Source organism: Mercenaria mercenaria, chromosome 10 (genome assembly GCF_021730395.1).
Source record: "Mercenaria mercenaria strain notata chromosome 10, MADL_Memer_1, whole genome shotgun sequence".
In the NCBI taxonomy this organism is placed as follows: Eukaryota; Metazoa; Mollusca; class Bivalvia; order Venerida; family Veneridae; genus Mercenaria; species Mercenaria mercenaria.
The window spans coordinates 73443516-73460372 of NC_069370.1; the positions used below are offsets into that span (position 1 = coordinate 73443516).

The 16857-nt window shown below is 35.0% G+C and overlaps 1 protein-coding gene across 2 annotated transcripts in view; it reads right to left on the reverse strand.

The window, feature by feature from the left end:
* Nucleotides 1-595: 595 nt before the first annotated feature.
* LOC123561294 (bifunctional purine biosynthesis protein ATIC-like) overlaps nt 596-16857 on the reverse strand; it is a 53583-nt gene continuing 37321 nt past the window's right edge. The window contains exons 16-19 of one of the 2 annotated variants that reach the window (XM_045353562.2): nt 16579-16687; nt 12263-12322; nt 6254-6349; nt 596-5785 (exon numbers count right to left, since the gene is read on the reverse strand). In XM_045353562.2, coding sequence (XP_045209497.2) covers nt 5666-5785; nt 6254-6349; nt 12263-12322; nt 16579-16687 — 385 coding nt within the window. In that variant the 3' untranslated portion in view covers nt 596-5665. Of the gene's footprint in view, nt 5786-6253; nt 6350-12258; nt 12323-16578; nt 16688-16857 lie in introns of both variants that reach the window. The other variant, XM_053553366.1, reaches the window with a different exon arrangement.

Genomic DNA, 16857 nt, shown 5'->3' on the forward strand with positions numbered 1-16857 from the left:
TTTATGCAAATGAAATTGAATGATTTCATTTGATCTGATGGTGTACTGTCAAGGTGAAATTCACTATTAACCCAGCCAATGTGATTCATTTATTTATTTGGGTTTTACGGCGCACCAACACAGTACAGGCTATGTGGCGCCAAACAGGACTACAGATTTTGGTTTCACATCTCATTTACATCCAAATAAAAACATGAGGTATGGAATCAAAATTTGCATAGCTGCTGGAATCACAGAGTTACTGCAAATCCAAGTGTTAAGACCCTATCAGTCGCCTCTTACGATCATGCAAGGGTAAGGCAGTGGTTCCAATTTTTTTCATACACAGATGTCCCAGAACCACATGGGGCCGAATGTGATTCATACTGTGACAAAAAGTACAAGACAATAGAGCCATTAATGCCCTGAATTGTTCACATGACCTAGCAAAGTTTCATTGCAATTGAGCAAAAATGCTCCAGTGTTAACAGTAAAACCATTGACAACAGAGGACAACGGACATAGAGCAACCACAATAGTTAATCCCAGTGCTTTGTGACTGGGTGAGCTAATGACAAAACAATAAACATGGTTTCAACAAAAACATAAACAACAATAATGGAACTAGCTTTATTTTTGTGCAAAAAAAAATGCAACATCTGGAAATTTCTCTAAAATACTAGAGATGCTTTTGAGAAAAGCGCATGTCTCCCACAACTGACCCTTAGATGATGAAAAATGTTAGTTTCTCTAGATGTTTTAGACGAGTGGATCCAATTAGATGGTCTGGATGAGTGGATCCAATCAGTAATTCAAGGGCCATAAATGAAAAGTGCCTTGGCGGATTTGGCTAGTTATCGAACTTGGGTAAGGTCTTATGGCCAAACACATTTTGTTCAAGTTTGGTGAAGATCGGATGAGAAATGTTCGACTTAGAGAGCGGACGAGAGTAAACAGACGGATTTTTTCAGTAATTCAAGGGCCCTAACTCTAAAATGCCTGGACCGATTTAACTAGTTATCGAACTTGGCCGAGGTTTCATGGTCAAACACATTTTGTTCAAGTTTGGTGAAGATCGGATGAGAAATACTCGACTTAGAGTGCGGACAAGAGTAAAAAGGCCGATTTTTCGATAATTCAAGGGCCGTAACTCCAAAATGCCTGGACTGATTTGGCTAGTTATCGAACTTGGCCGAGGTCTCATGGTCAAACACATTTTGTTCAAGTTTGGTGAAGATCGGATGAGAAATGTTCGACTTAGAGTGCGGACAAGCTTTGTGACAGACACACACACACACACACACACACACACAGACAGACAGACAGACAGACTGGAGTAAATCAATATGTCTCCCACACCACTGTGTGGTGGGAGACATAATAACACATAAACAATCAAGAGATCTATGAAAACTATGCAAGCACACTGTTAGAGCACCAATATAAGTACAGAAAAATAGTTCACAGAAAATATGTCGCTGTTAGATGATACAGTAAATATAATTAACCTTTTTCTCCTACTCTGCTTTATTTTTGGTAAACGTTCTTGACTTATTTTTTTTGCAATTTCAAGGTTAACAACAGTTTAACAGCATTTCTTCTTAAACAAAACTAGTGTCAGGTTCACATCCTTCTTAATATGTTTTGCAACAATTTCCTCTAAATCCCACCCTGATTTTCATCAGGGGAGCATAAAAGACTTATCAATTAATTATTTAACAAAACAGAAGTAGGTCATCAACCCCAAAATCTTTGTCAGACAACAATGGAAAAGAAAAGTTACAGTAACTATTACTTGTAATCTTCTTAACTTAGCCTGCTGCCGGCAAGTGATTCTGCCTTTGCGACCAGTGCAGACCAAGATCAGCCTGCACATCCGTGCAGGCTGATCATGGTCTGCACTGTTCGCTATTCAGTCAGTAAATTTTCAGTGAAAACCCCTTCAAATAATAAATGGTATTGCCCAAATTGAATGATGGACCAGTCCATTTTAGAAATTTAGCAGGCTAAAGGTTAAACTAGCATTTAACATCAGGCCACCCAACCTCCTCCATACCCACAAGGATGAAATAATTTTTTAGTTTATAGTTCTCTAAATCACATATTTTTTTTGGCAACACCAGTTCTAAAGGATTATGTTTTAAATAATGGCACATAATTTTCTTATGCAAAAATGTGTTACATCTGGTTAACTATGTAACAGTTTTCTATTTGTATATTTTAACACTTATATAACTTCTTCATGCCATCATACTTTTACCTGCTGCAAGTTAATATGATATAACATTATTTACTCCTAGAAAACAGCATAAAATTCTATAATACTTCTTTACTACCAATTATATCAAGCTGGCAAGAGCTAACTGCTTATACTGAAAGTATGGAAAAGGATCTTTTCTCTGTAAAGAAAAAAAATTGCAAAATAAGAGAAGCTGACAGAACAGATAGTGGGTTAAACTATTTGATTGCTTGACAGTGAAACAGGTAGAGTACAGAAAGTGCATCAAAACATTAACTAGAATTTCTAAATATTAAAGGGACATAATTCATGTAATATTTCTGGAGTAAGCACCTTATGTTGTATGTTGGTGATGATGTGGAACAATTATTGCAAGTCTGAATTAATTAAATTTAGTAATAAGCAAGATGTGAGCAAGAGTGCATTACAACTTTAAACTGCAATTTAAGTAAATGGGATGCATAATCCATTGGCACCAGAATTACTGACCTTGTATCATATGATACAGGTGATCATGCAGAGCACTTCAAGTCTGAAGCAAATCAGTCTAGCAATAACTGATGTAAAGTGAAAGTGCATCAAAACTTTAACCTTAATTCTACGTAAAAAGGGGCATAATTCATTAAATGCTGGTGCCAGATTTACAGACCATGACATGTGTCACATGATATTGGTGGTGCGGAACAATTGTTTCAACATTGAAACAAGGCAGTCTGAAAGACAGCTAAATCCCCCGCCACTGTTATGGATAGTGAAAGGGTAAACCTTTGACCTTTAGCTGTGACCTTGACCTTGAACTGATATGGCTGACTCATGAATTCTGCACAACGTCTTGATGAGGTGATTATTGACCAAAGTTTCATGAAAATCCTTCAAGGGGTTTTGGAGATACAGAGCTCTAACCTTTGACCTTGAGTTGACATGGCTGACACATGAGCTCTTGATGAGGTGATCATTTGACCCAAGCTTCATGAAAACCCTTCAAGCGGTTTAGGAGATACAGAGTGGACACAAAATGGAAGGCTCAAACTTTTGACCCTGAACTGTGACCTTGACCTTGAGCCAGCATAGCTGACTTGTAAGTTCTGCACATCGTTATGATAAGGTGATCATTTGACCAAAGTTTTATAAAATTCCTTGAAGGGGTTTAGGAGATATAGAGTGGACACAAAAAGGAAGGCTCAAACCTTTGACCTTCAGTTGTGACCTTGACCTTGAACCGGCATGGCTGACTCATGGGTTCTGCACATCGTCTTGATGAGGTGATCAATTGAGCCAAGTTTTATAAAATTCCTTCAAGAGGTTAAGGAGATATAGAGCGGACACAAAATGGAAGGCTCAAACCTTTGACCTTGAGCCGGCATGGCTGACTCATAAGTTCTGCACATTGTCTTGATGAGGTGATCATTTGACCCAAGTTTCATGAAAATCCTTCAAGGGGTTTAGGAGATATGGAGCGGACACAAAAGTGTTATGGACAGACGGACGGACGTTCATACTTATGTGGCTACTCTTTTGTTCTCTCTATTGTTCTTTTAGCCACGTAAGAGAAAAATAGCCACATAAAAGCCTTACGGAATGAATGACTTCAAAGAAAAAGTACAGTTACCTATTGTTCCTACAGCCACCTAAGTATGCAAATGTGAGCTCGGAAGGACAAAAGGATGGACGGAGACCAAACTTGTGGTGGGGGATTAATAAAAACAGTGATAGAGTGAAAGTTACCTGAAATTCTATGCAAAACAGGAGATAAATCATGAAATATTGATGTGCAAGTTGTGACCCTTGTGTTATTTGATTCGGGTGATGGTGTGGAACAACTATATATAAGTTTCAAGAAAATCAATCAAGTATAAAAGAGATAAAGCGACATTTACCAAGTTGCCAATGTGGACACCTGGTTAATTAAGAGAGCTGTCCATATAGTCAAGCTAAAAATTGAAAACTTTCGATCTGTAAAACCACTTCATTTTGGGTTCACAAGAGATAAAATCTCAGTTGCGTTAATTCACTAAATACAAAGAGAATTTTATTTTCCTTCAAAATTCAGAGACAGTAAACGAATTAATACACTATTTTTTCACCCTTTCAACATTTTTCTGAGAATTTTTTATTTCAGTAAAGTGCAAAATAGCACTATTAATATCACACACATTTAACAGCAAAGTTACTAACACGATTATGACAAAGCTAACAAATATGAACTATAAACAACTAACAACATCAAAAATAACTCTGAATTTCTGACAGAAACAAATCATTGTGTAACAACTAAAACAGCAGTGCCTGAAAATTTGGTAACATATTCTACTGCAAACTAGAAATCTATCTTAGAGACAAACTTTATCTAATGTAACATATTTACAAGGGTAGATCTTCCATCTTTTTAGCTTTTACAGTGGAAGAAGTACCAAAGTGCCCTTCTTGGCTATTTTCAGACACAGGCAGGCTTCCTGGTAGGACCATCAACCTTCAGCCAACAACCTGAATGCAAAACTAAAGCGAAGTTTAAAACCCAACAACACAGAACTACAAACTACTAAGTATTATAACCTGAACTCCAGGTAGGGAACTACCCAACAGCACAGAACTACAAACTACTGAGTATTATAACCTGAACCCTTGGTGGGGAACTACCCAACAGCACAGAACTACAAACTACTGAGTATTATAACCTGAACCCTTGGTGGGGAACTACCCAACAGCACAGAACTACAAACTACTGAGTATTATCAAACTGACATATGCAGTCTTAAATGAACACAATATGGTATAAATCACACACATTTAAGGTCTACATTAGACCTACTATCTGAAAGAATCCTTCAAGTAAAAATATAGGCACGAGTTAGACTCATGACCCCTAATTTCTGACTAAACATATACGATAACTTGAAAATTTAAAAAGATCCATGATCTTTTTTACAAAAAAAGTAATGAATGAACATTGGAAACAAAGATTTAACATGGAATATTGACATACTGTAGGAATTTGCTAATGTTTATGAATTGACTACACATGATTAAAAATATGGCACTTCATAAATGATAACCTAAATACAATGAAAGACGTTCTGCTACATTCAGGATTTCTTGCACCTTATTTATTTGCCTGAAAAAAATTGATTATTTTTTATTGGTAAAATCTTAGACATTAGACAAAAGTGGAAATTATTTTCACCCCTTCTGCCAAAATACATCAATATTCACCCCTTTAGTTTAAACCCTCAATGTTGTACAGCAGTTACTTTATCAAAATCATTTTTAAAGTGCTGAGCCTATAAAAATTCTCAAGTTTTAACTAATAAGCAAATTAAACAAACTTGAAAACATGCATAAATGTCACAGTTTGATGGAAGTTATTGTGCTTTTCACAAAATACAATGACATTATCCTTTGATAGAAATAATTCTTCACAGTGTCCTTTATATGAGAAGACATACATGTTCAGTGATGGAACAGTCTAAGGTTGGTATGAATCATTGCTATACCATGATCATCACAAGCTTTGATCACTCCCTCGTCATTGGTCGATCCACCAGGAGCTGCAATATACTCAACACCACTCTGAAAAACATTGTAGGTCCATGACAGAAACTTCTAGCTATATTTCTAAACTTGAGGAAAATTAGCACACATGGTAAGACCCAAAACAAATGATTTCCATGCCAACATATACATGTACTTCAATCTGCTGGTTCAGCATTCCTTGGCTATTTAAACTTAAATGAGGACCTGGCTTTGTGTCCCAGCTAAGAAAAGTCAAAGTTACTTATGTTCTCAAATGGATATTACCAATAGTCTTCATGATGGGCCCACTACCTTTAGGGGGTAATTTGTTCATTTGAATTTGGACTTGAAATTACTGCGAGTTGAATTATTCTAAAAGCTGTACCCGAGTTTTCATATGGTAAGTAAAATGGTATGTCTGTAAATGTACACAAATCAAGGAGATAGTCTGAAAAACCCAAGAAAAAATTGCATCAAAATGAATTATAAAAGCTGTCTGAATGTAACTACTAGACAAGAACCTACCTGTACTGCTCTGTCAATATTGTCACGGAATGGGAAGAAAGCATCGGAACTAAGTGCAACACCCTTCAACTGTGATATCCATTCTTTTCTTTCTGCCTACAACATGAAGGGAATTAACTTTAGTAAATGTTTAGCCTTCCAACACTGAACATGATCTCCCTTTAACAAAATAGAATTTCTATCAAAGGGCAGAGACAATAGTTACAGGGTTGGAGGGCAGCGACAATAGTTACAGGGTTGGAGGGCAGAGACAATAGTTACAGGGTTGGAGGGCAGAGACAATAATTACAGGAGTTACAGGGTTGGAGGGCAGAGACAGTAGTTACAGGGTTGGAGGGCAGAGACAATAGTTACAGGGTTGGAGGGCAGAGACAATAGTTACAGGGTTGGAGGGCAGAGACAATAGTTACAGGAGTTACAGGGTTGGAGGGCAGAGACAGTAGTTACAGGGCAGAGACAATAGTTACAGGGTTGGAGGGCAGAGACAATAGTTACACAGGAGTTACATGGTTGGAGGGCAGAGACAGTAGTTACAGGGTTGGAGGGCAGAGACAATAGTTACAGGGTTGGAGGGCAGAGTCAATAGTTACAGGAGTTACAGGGTTGGAGGGCAGAGACAGTAGTTACAGGGTTGGAGGGCAGAGACAATAGTTACAGGGTTGGAGGGCAGAGACAGTAGTTACAGGAGTTACAGGATTGGAAAGCAGAGACAGTAGTTACAGGGTTGGAGGGCAGAGACAATAGTTACAGGGTTGGAGGGCAGAGACAGTAGTTACAGGGTTGGATTTTATTCAACAATAAATCCTACCTTATATTTATATTTTTCTTTTTTCTTTTATTACATTGTTTCCAGTGTTGCATACTACTGGAAATATAAATCTCTGGAATTAAATATTCTAAGACGTAAAAAAAATTTGTTTGTTTCCGGTATCCCGACCTACCATAATTTTTTGGCCCAACCCTAAATGTTTTTATGGCCTTGGAGAATTTTTTTCCCCAACTTTTTAACAAAAAGTTGCAAAACTGCACTTTTTATGCTTTAAACATGGCCAGTGATGTTAGAAATTTCAGGGGTGTAAAATTCTTTTTCACACCACTCGCCCTGCAGGACTAGTAGCTAGTAAAATCTACTCGCCCTTAGTGAACAGTCACTCGCCCTAATAATTGACATTTTTAATACTGTCACGGTTTATGGAAGGAGTATTATGTACAACAAGCAAATTTCAAATATAACACATAGCTCGTACACTACGTTTCAGTTTTGATTTCATTTTTGTTACTCCTAAATTTCCTTTTCAACCCACACATTTTTCTTTTTCTTTCACTAATTTTGTCATCTCCTGCATCAACAGGGTGGCCACCAAAAATCTGAAGTAAATTTCCCTGATAATTCCCTGAATTTTCCCTGACAGGATAGTCAGTTTCCCTGATACTTTGTTCGGCGTAGCAACAATTGTGAATATAAATGTAGTAATATTATGGCCTCCATCTTCAATACTTCAGCAGCAATGACTTACATTTCACATACATGTACATACCATTATTTATTTTGTAACTTGTTGTGATACTAATTCCAGTGTCGTTTATTGCCTATAACATTGATTATTCAAATTAACAATGTGATTACAGCTTTAATCAGTTATCATGTTTTAATGTAAATGAACTGAGCCTGATTTTTAACATTCTCTTTTACAATGCCACAAAGACACTACAATCTTCATAATCATACTGCATATTAAAGCAGAAGGTTACAAATAAAATTAAGCCTTTAAGCATTACAAATATATAACTTTCTAAACATTATCAATGTTCTACATCACAAACATTCTAGCCATTCAGGTTTCTAACAAGCTATACTCACAAAACTACCAGTAACTGCAGTTTTCATTTTGATTTTAAAACACTATTAATGTTAGTATAATTATGTAAATCAAAACAGGATGTTACGTATACACATAAACAATCCAGCACTTTAGTTTCTAATATGAGGCAGTGGGAAATAACTTTTCTTGCAGTTTTAACTTTTAACTTAAAAAGAAAAATATTAAATCTAGACAAACCGTCTTCAAGATTTGACATAAAAGTTTCTTCGAAAATGAATTAGTCCATTAAATTAGCATACAACTGTCAACACCTCCTTGCATTCATAACAATTTCATCTTTCTGGTAAACCGAGTTTAAAACTCAAGTCATGACTGTCGGACATGGGACACCAACATAATGACTTTGTGGCCAGTATGGATTAAACAAGAGCTGTCAGTGGACAGCGCGCTCGACTATTCTCAGTGCTTGATAGTATAATATAAGCAATGAGTAAAAACTTTAACATCACAATAAGCATATTCTAAGTCGAAAAGGGGCCATAATTAGTCAAAATGCTTGACAGAGTTGCCTCCTCCTTTTTACAGACTGGGGTCATGATGGTAAGCGAGCATGCAAAATATGAAAGCAATAATTCAATGGACTTTGAAACTATTTGGGGTTGTACGCAAACTTTAAGTCGAAAAGGGGCCATAATTCAGTCAAAATGCTTGATAGAGTTGCTTCCTCCTTTTTACAGACTGGGGTCATGATGGTTAATAAGTATGCAAAATATGAAAGCAATATCTCAATCATCAATGGACTTTGAAAATATTTGGAGTGGTAAGCAAACTTTAACATTTACTCTTAGTCAAAAAGGGGCCATAATTCAGTCAAAATGCTTGACAGAGTTGCCTCCTCCTTTTTACAGACTGGGATTATGATGGTAAACAAGTAAGCAAATATGAAAGCAATATCTCAATGGACTTTGAAAATATTTGGGGTGGTACGCAAACTTTAACATTTGTGTTAGGCTCACGCCGATGCCGGGGCGAGTAAGATAGCTCCCCTATTCTTCAAATAGTCGAGCTAAAGAGCCTGTACTCTGATCAGGAACCACCCTGTTCATTTCAACTTTATAGACATGGCTGTTACAGTTAATGTGCACAAACAAACAACATGGATCCTGATCAGACTACACAGAATGTACAGGCTAGTCTTGATTCTATTACTGGTTTCAAAGCCTAAGAGTTTTCTCATGAAGCTGCTAATTTTATGGTTTTAAAAATACATTTCATAATTATGCTATTCAAGACTAATGTAAATGTTTGTTAATAACTAGCAAAAGTCTAACAAGCAACTACTACCAATACACAGGTACTTCTAATGCATGATTCAAATGTTGGTATACATTTTGTTAATGTCAAGTTATGTATTGACACTCAATTCATTTTATTTTTTAGTTGTGTAACAACTTCTGCTTGCTTTCAAAGTACAATGTATTAGTATTTGAGCTCTGGGGCAATGGTTACTCAATTCCATTTTAGCTTCTCTCCATTTTAGAAACAAAAACTTATCTCTTATAGTTGATGAATAACAGTTTTAGAATCGTCAAACAGTGAGTGCATTTGCTAAGTATAGTATTCTGTATTATATAAAATAAATGTAACTATTATGAAGAAGAGAAACCACCATAGCCAAGACATAATTATACAGTCTTTTAAATTTTTTCTTTCAATTTTTGAAAAAATCCCTGATAACTCCCTGTTTTTTTCAAAATTTTCAAATTCCCTGAATTTTCCATGCAGGGAATTTTTTTTAGTCTTTTTCCCTGTTTTCCCTGTTTTCCAGAGTCGGTGGCCACCCTGATTCAAGTTGCTCTCAATAATAACTGCATTGATAGTAATAATAATCAAAGTCTAACCCCTACCGTAGTTTCCCAAAGTGCCAGGAAAGTATTAAATATCAGTTATTTTCATTTTCTCAAGACTTATTTCCCGAAAAATAATTATTTTGAAAAGTGTCCTAAAAAAATATGGACGCAATAGTCATCATCCGCCTACCCATCTTGAAAGCGAAAAATAAAAAGTTCACAATCATCGGTAATTATCCTGTTGATTAACTAAGTAATTGTCCTTGTTTTCATCATCAATTAACATCCTCTCAAAGAGCTAAAAGAAGTGTGTCGGTATCATGACATCTGAAGTGGAGATCAAAGCGGTATTGTTGCACGAAATTGTTATGGCATTACGTCAGTTACAGTTTTCGCGCCATGTGACACATCACTGTCTGATCGAACCGCCTCGATTCTTTAAACTGATGAGAAATCAATAAAAAAGATTCTTCCTTAATTTGTTATTAAAAGCGAATGTGCAATATAGCGTATAAACTGACAAGTACATGTCTCAAACGATAATAGTGGAAATCCTACCTCTGTGACATATTTGCCTTCAAGGAATTTACATTATCGTTTGCGAAGAATATTTCATCAAAAAGTACATGTACAAAGAATTAAAAACCGCAACATCATTTTGTTTTATTTTAAAATCAAATTTCTATTTACGTCCACGAGGTCACGTAACCTATTCCGCCGCACTAACAGAAACCTTTTTACCAAAAAAATCGTTTTACTCTATGTATTTAAATTACTGCCGCTTTTTTATTATTTAAGATTTTTTTATTCTGTTTTTTGTTATTTCTGGTCAAAAGTCTGAATTTTATGCCCATAGTATGTATCACTTATTTTCTCTTAGAAAGAAATAAGTAATTAAGATCGCGCTGTTTGAAATTTAACAAATGATTATATGAAAATTTGACCGTTTTTATACAAATATGCTTACATTTCCGTCGATATTTTATTGAAATCTTAATAGAATTCAAATTGTATTACTTCTCAAGCGGTGTTGAAAAACTGAGGCGATAATGTTAAAAAATGAATGCACTACGCGCGTTTTTTGTGTTCATGTCGATAAAGAAAAGTAACGGCGATGTAAATTAGATATTACGATAGGTCGCACGTGCTCTCGGAATGGAAAATTACCGGCATGACGTTTTGATATCTTTACGATTCGCAGGTAAATTCCAGTCAATCAAAGTAGCAACTGAACCATCTCAAAGTTTGTTGACGTTTTTCGAGATGTAATTTTTGAATTTCATTAAAGCTACCGACGTGAAAATCACTCACCCGATCGGTCGAGTATACAGCGAGGTCCACTCGTCCTATCCAGACTTTAACTCGCCAATGCGAGCGGGCGAGTGGAATTTTACACCCCTGAGAAATCAACTTACTGATGCTCTAAAGGCATAACACCCTTATTTGTAATCACTTTTTGACACAAAAATAATTTCCGGAAAGTCTCCCTTAATTAAAAAAAATCCAAAAAAAAAAAATTCCGACCTACCTACACTAATTTTTTTTAATCATGTTACCGGAAACAATTTTTTTTTGTTGTTTGGCCTAATGTTGCATCACAATGTACAATATCAAGGGCAATGCCCAGTAACAAGTACAGATCTCATAATGATAATATGACATATGTAAACAAACCTGGTCACAATCAAGCTTCGTGACCTCGGAGATATTTAAACTTCAGGGTCAATAAAGTTCTTGAATTTTAAGTGCAATTGCTATATATATAGTTCCAACCAAGGAAACATTTTGACTATACATTTTAACTCCAAGATAGTTCTACATGATCTGATAATTATAATATAAATATCAGGCACACCAGCTCACATGAACACTAGTATCGCCCTCACGTTGCTCAGAAATGTTTAAATTCAGTGCAATTTTGTTACTATATTTTAGTAACATAAGCAGTAATTTTTTATAATGAATGTTGCCATTTTTATGAAGGTACACACAGATGACATTTACATGCAGGATGGTTTTCTATTCCGTATATGCCACGTTTAGAATTTATTCTATGTTATCTGGATGAATTACTTTGCACAATGACTTCCGGATTATAAAACTTGTAGATCTATCTTAATAGATAAATGCTGCTTGTCATACCAAGAAGCAAAATACTGTTTTAAGTTTATCACATCAATTTCAAACATACATGCTTATACATGTATGTTATGGCTTTAATTTATTTTCCGTTAAAGACGGACATCAGCAAAAACATATTTTTCCAGAAAGATAGTTTTTAAAAATTATCTAGACGGTCCCTTTTTACATCTCATAAAAATAAAATAATCACCAACCTCAGACAGCATTTCTGGTACTTCCTCAAAGACATTCTCCCAACTGGCTTGGTCTGAATCCTTAAAGTATATATATTCTTATTAATCAATGACAGGTATTTACCACAATTCCAACAAACATTAGCAAAAACAAGCTAGCGCTATCACTTAGGACAACTCATAAATTATCAGGATGAACAAATGGTCGGAACATGGTGATACCGATACAGCTCCTGTCACTAAGAAGTGTTAAATACATAATACAGCCATCTTATTTGGATTTTTTTTGTTAAATAAATGGATTATAAACTAGAACTGTCACAGGAGTGACTCATACCCCCACCATACGGTCTTGTCACAGAAGAATGGCAATCATAAGGAATCTTAAAAATACTTTGGAGTACTTCATCCTGGGCTTCCACATATAAGTAATACTAGTATAATACTAGTATAGTAATACTAGTAAATATATTAAATCTCTAATATTAGAGATACACTAAAAGTGAATAAAAAAAAAATGTCTTACCGACCCATGTTACCACAGAAAAATGTTTTTATTTTTTACATAGGACTTAAAATAAAGAAGTTAGAAATATACCTAAAATACTGAAAATCTAAAAATAGGATTTCTAAAAATAGACTAATTCCTGGAATTTAAGGGGAAGAAACTCAGTACAAAGGTTAAACAAGAGCACCGCCTTGCGGGTGCTGACGCTCATCTGATTTTTTTTGTATAATAGAAATATTGTCCTACCCATGATTTTCTAAGTCTAAAAAGGGCCATCACTCTTGCAAAAAGCAGGATAGAGTTATGTTTCTTGATGTACAGTGTCCACTTATGATGGTGAAAAACTGTTGCAAGTTTTAAAGCAATAGCTTTGATAGTTTATGAGAAAAGTTGACTTAAACATAATATTCAACCAAGAAAATGATTTTTCTAAGTCCAAAAGGGGCAATAATTATTGCAAAAAGCAAGATGGAGTTATGTTGCTTGCTGTACAGGGTCAGCTTATGATGGTGAACAAGAGTTGCAAGTTTTAAAGCAATAGCTTTGATAGTTTATGAGAAAAGTTGACTTAAACATAATATTCAACCAAGAAAATGATTTTTCTAAGTCCAAAAGGGGCAATAATTATTGCAAAAAGCAGGATGGAGTTATGTTTCTTGCTGTACAGGGTCAGCTTATGATGGTGAACAAGTGTTGCAAGTTTTAAAGGAATAGCTTTGATAGTTTAGGATAAAAGCTGACCTAAACATAAAACTTAACCAAGAAAACTGATTTTCTAAGTCCAAAAGGGGCAATAATTCTTGCAAAAAGCAAGATGGAGTTATGTTTCTTGATGTACAGGGTCTGCTTATGATGGTGAACAAGTATTTAAAGTTTCAAAGCAAAAGCTTTGATAGTTTAGGAGAAAAGTTGACCTAAACATAAAACTTAACCAAGAAATCTGATATTTTCTAAGTACAAAAGGGGCCATAAATCTTGCAAAAAGCAAGATGGAGTTATGTTTCTTGCTATACAGGGTCAGCTTATGATGGTGAACAAGTATTCCAAGTTTCAAAGCAATAGCTTTGATAGTTTAGGAGAAAAGCTGACCTAAACATAAAACTTAACCAGGCAACGCCGACGCAGACGCCGACGCCGACAACCGCTCAAGTGATGACAATAACTCATCATTTTTTTTCAAAAAATCAGATGAGCTAAAAAGGTTACTTCCCTTTGGCTCTAAGCCAATCAGAATGAGATATAGTGAAAATACATCAAAATTAACCTTAAATTCTAGGTAAAAGGGGACACAATTCAAGAAAAATAGTGTCAGAGTTATGCACCTTGTGTCACATGATGTGGATAATGAGGTGGAACATCTATTTTAAGTCTGAATCAAATCCATTCAGTAGTAATTGAGATATAGTGAAAATACATCAAAATTAACCTTAAATTCTAAGTAAAAAGGGGCATAATTCATGAAAAATTGGTGTCAGAGTTATGCACCTTGTGTCACATGATGTGGGTGATGAGGTGGAACATCTATTTTAAGTTTGAATCAAATCCATTTTGTAATAATTGAGATATAGTGAAAATACATCAAAATCAACCTTAAATTTAAAGTAAAAGGGGACATAATTCATAAAAAATTTATGTCAGAGTTAAGCACCTTATGTCACATCATCTGGGTGATGAGGTGGAACAACTATTTTAAGTTTGAATCAAATCCATTTTGTAATAACTGAGATATAGTGAAAATACAACAAAATTAACCTTAAATTCTAAGTAAAAGGGGACATAATTCATGAAAACTTGGTGTAAGAGTTATGCACCTTGTGTCACATGATGTGGGCACATGATGTGGGTGATGAGGTGGAACATCTATTTTAAGTCTGAATCAAATCCATTCAGTAGTAACTGAGATAAAGTGAAAATACATCAAAATCAACCTTAAATTCTAAGTAAAAAGGGGCATAATTCATAAAAAAATGGTGTCAGAGTTATGCACCTTATGTCACATGATGTGGGTGATGAGGTGGAACATCTATTTTAAGTTTAAATCAAATCCATTTAGTAATAATTGAGATATAGTGAAAATACAACAAATTAACCTTAAATTCTAAGTAAAAGGGGACATAATTCATGAAAACTTGGTGTCAAGAGTTATGCACCTTGTGTCACATGATGTGGGTGATAAGGTTTAACATGTATTTTAAGTTTGAATCAAATCCATTTAGTAATAACTGAGATAATAGATTTCGGGACGGGACGGGACGGGACAAACGCGACAAAACTGACTCCTATATACCCCCCTCAAACATGTTTGGTGGGGGTATAATAAAAGAAATGAATACATACTATAAGGAGATTATTTTCATCTTTAAAACTGGCAAAACATATTTTCACATCAAACAGATAGTTTTAGCTTAAATGTTTAACAGGCTGATGTTGTTATGCAGCTTGAACAAATACAACTGCTTGAATATAAAGGAGAAGGTTCACTTTTGCCTCAAAATGGCTTAAAAAATAAAAGTTTCTAAATGGAGTAAAGAACGCGTTTTCTTTCATCAAGAAGAATTCTTTTATCAAATTGCAAGAAATAATTTACAATATATTCATTATAGAAGAAAGTATTTGACTTAACTGAAAGTATGTTTAACATTATGGGTATGGGAATCTTTCAGTTTTTAACAGAAATTTTAAACAAATCTAAAATTTTCACTACCAGCACAGCTGTCGACCAAAATGAAAAAATGACCATAAATTCTGTGAAAGAACCTGGACCTTTGGTCAAAATATTTTTGTGGTCCTTGTGTGTGGTCAATACTAAAAATATTACTATGTGACCTAAATATGGCAAAAAAAGCCCATTTTCTTAAAAATCTGCGATTTCAGCAGTATTCATTGATAAGTTGAACAAAATAATAAATCTGTTTATGAAAAACTTAATTCCTTTAAATAGATAATCATTCTGGTAGCAATCAATATATAGCTTTTTGAATTTTAGCCAATTTGAAAATTTTCAAAATTGCATAGGCCATATCAGGTTTAAGTGAACTTTGTCCTTTGTTTGTTTCAGGTTTTGTGCCATGTTTTGATAGTATTTCAGTTACATTATGGAGGGCAGTTTTTACTACTGTTCCTGGAGTCTGAACCTGTACTATCCTGTTCTCTGTACATACCTCAAACTTCTCCATATCAATCAGAGGTGGAGAACAAAATGCCTTCAGACACAATTTCCTTTATCAAATCATTACAGAGAACATGCGTACCACTGCTTAGCTCAACAGGGAGAGCACAGGTCTTAGGGTTGAGAGTTCAATCCCCGGACAGGGCGTATGTTTTCCGCGACGATTTCATAAATGACCCTGTCAGTTGGCAGTTACTTGCGGAGAATAGGTTTGTATTGGTACAGAATCCAGGAACCCTGGTTAGGTTAACTGCCCACCGTTACACAACTGAAATACTGTTGAAAATGGCGTTAAACCCAAAACAAACAAATAAATTCATTATTGGTGAGGATTTTTTCTTTTTTACTGAATTTCATAATTGCATAAAGTTATGATGACAACAAACAAAACTCTTTTTCAGTTAGTGTTAAACCTTCAAATTCACAATTCATAATTCTCATAAAAAAGCTGCTTTGGTCAAAACCACTTACTGAATATGATATTAAGTAGGTGCTGAAAGAAAAATAGTTATCTCGTCTGTAAACTACTAGCATCTTTTGTTATAAACGTAAGTAAAACCTGCCATTTCTAGTATCACTGTTAGATACAGAAAATGTCTGCAGCTAAAATTTCACTGATACAGAATATAAATCTGAAATTATTATATAATGTAAACTAACCACACCAACAGCTCCAAGAACAAACTGGTCTATAGCATTTGCCATCTCTGCCCGCTTTGTTCCCTTCTTGAACTTCATATTCATCACCTTGGGATGTTGTCTCAACCACCTTAACATAAAATCTGAGTTAAAACATTGTATTTACACACTTTTGAGCATGAAGACCTCTATAATCATTTTCATTGATATATTTCAAAGATGACAAAGTTTCATCAGCAAAGCAGGGAAATGTACGCCTGCAATTCAACATCAGAGGAGGAAGGTGTGTTTGGAGGAGGG